Source organism: the organism of the source record quoted next, unplaced genomic scaffold (assembly GCF_019419815.1).
Source record: "Pyrus x bretschneideri cultivar Hongxiangsu unplaced genomic scaffold, Pyrus_bretschneideri_v1 Contig28, whole genome shotgun sequence".
NCBI classification, from domain to species: Eukaryota; Viridiplantae; Streptophyta; class Magnoliopsida; order Rosales; family Rosaceae; genus Pyrus; species Pyrus x bretschneideri.
Window position 1 is genome coordinate 5,551,293 of NW_025999590.1, and position 8,055 is coordinate 5,559,347.

The 8,055-nt window shown below is 39.7% G+C and overlaps 2 protein-coding genes across 2 annotated transcripts; both read right to left on the reverse strand.

The window, feature by feature from the left end:
• Positions 1-3,021: 3,021 nt before the first annotated feature.
• On the reverse strand, positions 3,022-5,633 carry LOC125479357. The gene is made up of 5 exons (XM_048588581.1): positions 5,062-5,633; positions 4,531-4,698; positions 4,313-4,431; positions 3,869-3,929; positions 3,022-3,795 (listed from the first exon to the last, which is right to left on the reverse strand). Exons 1-4 carry the CDS (start codon positions 5,104-5,106, stop codon positions 3,908-3,910), a joined length of 354 nt encoding a protein of 117 aa, XP_048444538.1. The 5' UTR covers positions 5,107-5,633; the 3' UTR covers positions 3,022-3,795; positions 3,869-3,907.
• Positions 5,634-6,605: 972 nt separating this feature from the next.
• On the reverse strand, positions 6,606-8,055 carry LOC125479356. Its single transcript, XM_048588580.1, has 2 exons — positions 7,692-8,055; positions 6,606-7,278 (listed from the first exon to the last, which is right to left on the reverse strand). Exons 1-2 carry the CDS (start codon positions 7,890-7,892, stop codon positions 7,048-7,050), a joined length of 432 nt encoding a protein of 143 aa, XP_048444537.1. The 5' UTR covers positions 7,893-8,055; the 3' UTR covers positions 6,606-7,047.

Here is an 8,055-nt window from a genome sequence, read left to right on the forward strand (position 1 = left end):
AACTATTTTTGTTGTGCTGTGAGAATAAGCAGCAAAGTGTTTGGTAAATTTTTTTATAAAAGTGCTTTTTCAAAAAAAAAAAAAAAAGCAGTATTATATTGTTTCGTAAACTTTTATGTAAAACAAATGTGAAAAAAAACCGGTTTTTCAAAACTGGGTTTTGCAGCTTCTTGTTTTTGACTTTTTTTACCCAAAACTATAAAAAAAAAGCTGAAACTGAATGTTTACCAAATACAAAAACAGCTCTCAGCTTTTTTTTATACCAACTTTTTTCAGAATCACCTTAGTACCAAACTAGGCTAAGGACGGGCGACCAGTATATACTGTAGATTGGTTTTGAACTGAGAAGGGTGAACTCGAGAAGGTCGTGAGTCGTGACCATTTTCTTGGATCTGGGATTGCCGACAAGGAAATGTCAAGGCTTAAAGTGAGGGCTAATCAATCAACAAGGATTTGACGATAATTGCTTCATGATTCAATATATTGGTAAACACTAAACATCGGGGAAGTTCCCATTTCAGAACGCTTTCATGGCTGGAAGACAAATTCATGATAATGTTGGTATTGCACATGAGCTTTTCCATTTCCTAAAAACACGAAAAGCAAGGCAAAAGTTCGAACTTGGAATTAAACTAGACATGCACAAGGCTTATGATAGGGTGGAGTGGGATTTTTTGTTGGCAATTATGGAGAAAATGGGGTTTGACTCTAAATGGTGTAGTCTGGTCATGGGTGCATATCCACTGTTAACTTTGCTATCATGCTCAATGGGCAGCCTGGGTCGAAGTTTGCTCCTTCACATGGCCTCCGCCAAGGTGACCCTTTATCCCCTTGTTTCTTTTTGTAAGTGAAGTCCTTTCATCGTTCATCCAACGGGCAAGTGACACAAAGAAGATCACTGGGGTTCAAGTTAGCCCTCTTAGGCCGGTTATCTCTCACATACTTTAATTTTTCAAAAGGCTGACAAGGTGAATTGCACCAACATGGTGAATTTGATTAAAGATTTTTGTGCGGCTTCTGGGCAGCAGGTAAATCTGTTTAAGTCCAGTGTGTTTTTTGGTGCAAATATTCCAGTGGCTCTCACGTAAGAACTTGGGGGGTATTTTGGGGATGACAGCGGTGGAGGACCATGGTATTTATCTCGGCATGCTCGCCATCTGGGGAAGATCTAAGAAAAGGGGGCTGTCATATGTCAAAGGAAAGCTCCTGGGAAAAATTCAAGGATGGAAGCAGTCAACCTTTTCTCAGGCGGGAAGGGAGTTCTTGATTAAAGCGGTTGCTCAAGCTATTCCGACCTACCTGATGAACATTTTTAAATTCCCTGCCAACGTTTGTAATGATCTGGATTCTCTTACTTTTAAATTTTGGTGGGGGCATAAAGGAAAGGAGCGCCATATACATTGGATCTCTAGGGATACATTGGGTCTCCCAAAGGCGGTGGGAGGACTTGGGCTGAGAAGTTTCATGGATTTTAATGAAGCCCTCCTTGCTAAACAATGTTGGCGGTTGATTCAAAATCCTAACTCATTATGGGCGAGGGTTCTGAAAGCCCGCTATTTCCCACACTGCTCTTCCCTCGATGCCAAGCGTGGTGGAAGAGCTTCTTGGGCTTGGTCAAGCCTACTCTCGGGTAGGGATCTATTGTTGAAGGATGCACATTGGCAGGTAATGAGTGGGAAGGAAGCCCGGGTTTGGTTAGACAGATGGCTCCTCACCTTACCGGACGGACACTATTTCCCTAGTGGTTCTATTTAGGTTAGTCGAAACACCAGGGTAGAGTTGTTAATTAGCCCTGCAAATGGAGAATGGGATATTGACTTTTTAAAACCTTTCATTTCAACGGTTAAATATGATGCAATTTTGGAAACTTAGTTAGGTGATCCGAGTATATGGGATAGACTGGTGTGGCCTCTTGATAAGCGTGGGGTCTATTCGGTTAAATCGGGATACCATCGCGCTTATGAGCGGGTCATCCCGAGGGTTAATCCTGGATCTTCCTCCTCTTTGTCAATACCGGGATCTATTTGGAAAGTTGTGTGGAAGCTTCATACCCCTCCAAAGATCTGATGCTTCATTTGGAAGACAATGCATAATGCCCCTGGCAACAATGGCGACACTCTTTAGGAGGAGATCTGCTCCTTCACCTATGTGCCCACTTTGTAAATCTCATGAGGAAACAATTGAGCACCTCTTTCTTCTTTGCCCGTGGGTGGAACCAGTGTGGTTTGGTGGCTTGCTTAACTACAGAGTTAACCGGAATCAGATCACAACTTGGGTGAATTGGATCACGGCACTAATCAACTCTTTTAGAAATTCAAAGGCTGATTTGGAAAGAATGTTGTCCTATGTTGCATTCACGTGTTGGCAAATTTGGAAGGCTAGATGCAGTTTCCTTTTCCAACAACACCCTATTATTCCGCGACAAGTGCTTGCTGCCATTCCTACGAATTTCTGTGCTTTTTAGGAGGCCTCCAGGGTCTCGGCTGAAACTGTTGTCCACGTCAGACCTGATTCCCTTGTGCAGATCCGTTGGGTTCCACCGCCTCCTCAGTATGTCAAATTAAATGTCGACGCTAGTTGGGTGGCTAATACAAATGTGGGATATGCTGGGGTGGTTGCGAGGAATTCTTTTGGTAATTTTGTTGCAGCGCGCAGATGCAGAATCAATTCGACATGGCTGCGAGATGGGCATTGCTATTCGACATGCAGAATCAAATTCTTTTGGTAATTTTGTGGCAGAAGCATTTGCAATTCGACATGGCTGCGAGATGGGCATTGCTATAGGTATGAATTTTGTGGTAGTCGAATCTGATTCCCTTGAATCAATTTCTCGCCTTAAGGGTGAGATATCAAATGACAGGTGGGAGGCTTTTCCAGCTCTTTTGAGTCTGGTTTCATCTTATCCCCTTGCACTACCCGGTCTGTTGTAATGTTGCTTGCCTCGTTGTAACCTTTCATTATGTACTTCTGGCATCTTTGCTCGGGTAATGATATATTTCCAATTTTCCAAAAAAAAAAAAGAGAAAATATCAGATTACACAGATGTACAAAGGAATGGAATCACACCCCAAAAGAAAAGAAAGGAACAGCAAAGCTAATGCTAATTTAACTGCAATTCCAAATAGACAGCAACAGCAACCACTATGCATCTCTATCTGTCTCACGGCACTGATAATGATGATAATAATAATACAACAGTATACCTACTGGAATATGCATACAAAGTTGAGCATTGACCAATTTTTTTTTTTTTTTAATGAAGCATATTTTTTATTTTAATACAAGAGAATAAAGACAACCCACCTAGGGTTGCGGCTGGCTTTCCACTCAGTCAGTAGTGACTTTTGGGAGAAATTTTTCAATATGATGGGAAGATGATCCGATGCATCAAGTGTCATTATACAAGTGGTTAGAAAAAAACTTTTCAGTATCCAACCACTTGTATTACGACACTGATATACATGGCCCAGTATATTGGACACGATTTGGTGCACTAAGTGTCATAATACAAGTGATTGGAGAAAAAATTTTAAGTATCGAACCACTTGTATTTCGACATTGATATATACTGGGCCGTGTTTCTCTCCTAGTCTTGGGGTGGGTTGGGCCAAATGCAAGGGGCCTGCTATTTTTTCTTAGTGTGCCAGCGACATGAGTAACGCGGTCCATGTGCCTGACCCAAGAATTTCACTCCAACCTATATGGGACCGGGATTTTATTCTGTTCAAACAAACCTCAAAGCATCCTCTAGCTCTTTCTCATCAACACAATTATATCCCATCATATAAGCTCTTGCTGCCACAAAAACAGAAAATTATTAAGGACATTCCACTTCTCTAAAACAAAAACAAAAAGGCAACTTGATTACCAAAGCGCCCAGATCCCAGGAATGGTTCTACTTCGTCTGTCACAGTTCCTTGCTGCTGCTCCTGAATTTATTTTTTTAAAGGAAATGACCAAGCATTAGCAACTATATAAACATAATGAGACAAATTGTTCACTACATGGCTAACAACTAGCCAAATCACCTATTGCATTTGAAATTTTTTACAAGAAATGAGAAAACGGAATTGACAACTAGTTGATGTTTGAGGGGTTAAGTAGCACATTTTCAGATTAATGGGGCAAAGTGAGACTAAAAGTGAGTTTCGAGGGGCATACCAAATTATCAATAATTAAGCCTAACACAATTAAGTTTTAACTATTTATATTAACCAGAAAATATCTCATGAGGAAGAATTTGAGGGGCAACTTGATGACAAATTGTTGTATAATGACCACAAATTGCAAGGCAGAGGAGATGTCCACTCACAGCATCTGACTCCATTTCTTCCGGTGATAGAAACCCATCGAAACAGTGCCCAGATATTGTGCAGACCCAAAGCTCATTGGCCGGATCCATAACAACTTCTCTGCAATTATCATCACATACTGAAGAAGAGAACACGAAAAATAATTGGATGAGACTTCAGTCCTGCATAAAATTCACGCATGAACACACAAAGTGCATTGAAATTCATTGATACCTACCATGAACCTGGCCAGTCTTCTCACAAACAAATACGTCTCCAATTTGGAAGTAAGTGCACTTTTCACCAGAACAAGCATGATCAGCTTCCACCTTATGCCTCTACTACTTTTCCACATAGACACTTGATTAGCTACTGTTGTGTCAAGAATTATCCCGTCATCATTTACCTTCACAAGCAAATATGAAAGTTAAACCAATAAGGTATACAAGTAGAAGGAGATAGAGAGAGTCCCACATGTTACAACTGAATGTAAAGTAAAGGTTGAGCACGACATATTCAGCACTAGAAAACTACTGAGAAAATAAGACAAAAAGATCTTGAAGTTAACCCAAGAGAAAAGCAAAACGCTGAAGGCTTTAAGACCCAATGTCTCATAAAGTAAGTCTACCAAAACAAAACAATTATGCATAAGGTTTCAAGAAGCATAAAAGCCAAGGCACCGCACAGGTCAAGGCATAAGAGCAGGCTCTTCTCATAACCTCACACAAAGCAACACCACACAGGTGAAGGCAAAGGTAGCTCGATTTACCTGTGAAGCAACACCACACAGGTCAAGGCACCGTATCGTCCTCATCACGCTGGAAAAGAGAAAGAATTTTGTTCAGGCTAATAACACTTATCTAGGTTGCTGCTGCAAAGCAGCTTCAGGTTTCATGTAAGTGCACACAGTATGAAAAGTTCAGTTTTTCAAGTCCAAACTACAAATTAAGTACTTTTTATGAATGCCGATGATGACTGCAGCAGCAACTACACAAAAAAAAAAAAAAAAAAAAAAAAAAAAAACATCACAAAGCCGGTGATGGTAGTTATGAGAGAAACACAGAGAAGAGAGCGAAGGAGATAACAGAAGTGTGAAAAAAATACCCAATAAAGGGTATTTTGGTAACCTACGCTCTAGGAATAAATAAGCTAATGATATCATTTTTAAGATGTCTTAATTTTTGTCTCTTTTTGAAGTATTTAAAAAATGTTGTCTCAATATAAAATTAGGTATTAAAAGTATACTTTATATTAATTTTTCCTTTAAAAAACATTTAAATCAAGAATATATATGGAATATAGAGTTCAATCAATAGTGAAAGAAAACACTTTAATCAAAAGTTGGAAAGTAATAGATGTTTAATCTATAAATGTCTAAAACAATGCATCTAATTCTAATTTTTCATTTTCTTATTTATTTAAAGGTAAACTTGAAAGTATAGTGGATACAACTTTTTAGTTGGATGTACAGTTAAAATAAATGGGTTCAAATAAAATTTCCTTAACAGCATTAAAATTGGAAACAACTAAAATTGTAAACTTGTTTTTAGTTTTGAGTTTTATTTCATAGACATTTCCTCCAATGTCATTCATTCAACCCTTCATTTTTCCTCTAGCCTGTCCCCGTCATCTGATATGAGCTTTATTGATTGGGTCTCCTCGGCCTTGTGGAGTATTCCTATTGATACTTATACTGATTCCGATACCCTCCATTGCAAGCTTTTAATGCTCTGCTGGCGGACTTGGACTTGAAGGAACCACTTGGTTTTCCGAAATGCGGTGCCTCACCCCTTCCAAGTTGTCAAAATGGAGACATTCTGGTCTCATGGGCAGCAGCAGCACTCCTCTAGGAGAGCTGAAAATAGTTCAAGTAGCAGTCCTCTGCCGATTTTGAATTGGTTGGAACCGCCACCTGCCCATTTTGTTAAACTAAAATCTGGCAGATCGTTGATTAACTCCTCAGCAGCTTATGCGAAAGCCCTGAACCCTTCACATTCTGAGAAGGGCTACAGTTTTATTGCGGTTGCCTTAGCTAATTTGGATCATCAAAAGACCTCGTATTGCATTTTGGTAAAAACTCACTCGCTGCCTGTGCCCAGCAAGCTCCACAACTGGATCTTACTTTGTATTGGGGAAAAAAATAAATTCACTTTTCCGCATTTATCCCAAGTACTTTTCTTATGTGTCTAGCAAAAAAAAAAATAAAACTAAAAACTAAAATTGAAATGGTGTTCAAGCGGCCTCTTAACAGTTACTTTCATGTGATCTTACTTAATGCAATAATTCAATCGTTTGGCAAACACGAATATGATATACTACTAAAAGAGAACATTAAATAACTGTTGTAACATCTTACAGGAAACTGAAGGATAAACAATAGAAGAACAAAACTTAATCCAAGAGATACAATACATAATCAAGAAAGATTAATCACTGACTTTCACTTAAATAATATTGCATTGAGACGACTTAGGGATGGAAAGGGAAAAACTAACTCTTTGACGGATGCAATGTAAGTTGAATGGTCATGAAATTCGAGCTTTCAAGTAAAATGCATGATCTTAAAACTAAATATGGATTGTGTCTCTGTCTTGAAAAATACAGTGATATTTATTCCAAGTGAAGGAAAAGGTTGAGTGGATGTGCCAAATCTGTTTAAGGAGGGAATCAGATAAACAGAGGTGTCCTGAAGGTGAAGAAGAATCAAAAGTACTTGTAAAATGCTGCAATAGACAAGCAGGGTAGAATCTTGTTGCTACTTGTTTTTGGAGGCCTTGCCTTTGGTCTTCTTGGATTTATTGGAATCTTGTAGTTTCTGGTCAGCCAAATGCGTGGGGGTGGCGGAGGATGTGGCAGTGCTTTTGATGTGAGAATAGGTGAATTCTTGGGAGAGCAATCGGGTGATTTCAGCGACCCCAACCCTCGATTTTCCATGTAATAACGTCTTCAAGTTCTCCTCCCAATTACGGTCCTTGATACCGGGACTCTGCACCATTCAGCGACACCATCCAAATTCAATAATTCGTTCGGAAGCATATGACTGGAGTGGAGATTATCCAAGTTGGAAATGAAGAAAAAGGGAAAATCATCGATGACTAGGGTTTAGATACCCATATAACATATACATATTAATGGTACTGGTACTGGTACTGTTACCGGCGGTGCAAGTGAAATAACAACACTCATAAATCGGACAAACAAACAAACAAATGTATTATGCTAATGCTATGATTGCAAGATATGTATAAGGAATACCGCACAAACAAAAATGACTAGGGGGCACAAAATCAAAACCCATAAATTTTAAACATAAATTGATAGAAAATTTCATATCATAGCATACAATAAAAAGGGGAATCGATATGAAATCCCTAGCAAGTCCTAACCTAACCTGAGTACCTGATGGTTGTAGAGGCCAATGAACTTGGAAATTAAGAGTGCAGTGGGAGAGCGAGAGCGTTCTGGGATCCCCAGAAACTTGCACAACTCTGACATTGAAGTTTTCGTCTTCACTTTCGCTGCTATTACTTTCGCCTCTGAGAAACCGCCACCCGCCATTAGCGACCGGCTTGCCCTAGCGGCACCGCTACCACCCGCCATCTAAACTCAGTCTACCTAAAGTTCTAAACTGCTCCTGCTCCTGCTTTATCAAACCCTACGAATCTATCTACGCTGCTTCTCTCTCTTGATGCGTTGCGTTTCTACTCTTCCGCGTGTCTCCGCCCGCCGGGCTCTCTTTATTTTCCTGGACTCTATCGACTAC

Excerpts from the sequence above, each read along its gene's own strand:
- LOC125479357 (XM_048588581.1), bottom strand. The coding sequence starts at position 5,106 with ATGAGGACGATACGGTGCCTTGACCTGTGTGGTGTTGCTTCACAG. Across the intron at positions 4,699-5,061 it reads TGTGTGGTGTTGCTTCACAG|GTAAATGATGACGGGATAAT; the intron begins GTAAATCGAGCT and ends TTGCTTGTGAAG. Across the intron at positions 4,432-4,530 it reads GAAGACTGGCCAGGTTCATG|TATGTGATGATAATTGCAGA; the intron begins GTAGGTATCAAT and ends TCTCTTCTTCAG.
- LOC125479356 (XM_048588580.1), bottom strand. The coding sequence starts at position 7,892 with ATGGCGGGTGGTAGCGGTGCCGCTAGGGCAAGCCGGTCGCTAATGGCG. Across the intron at positions 7,279-7,691 it reads TTGGCCTCTACAACCATCAG|AGTCCCGGTATCAAGGACCG; the intron begins GTACTCAGGTTA and ends TGAATGGTGCAG.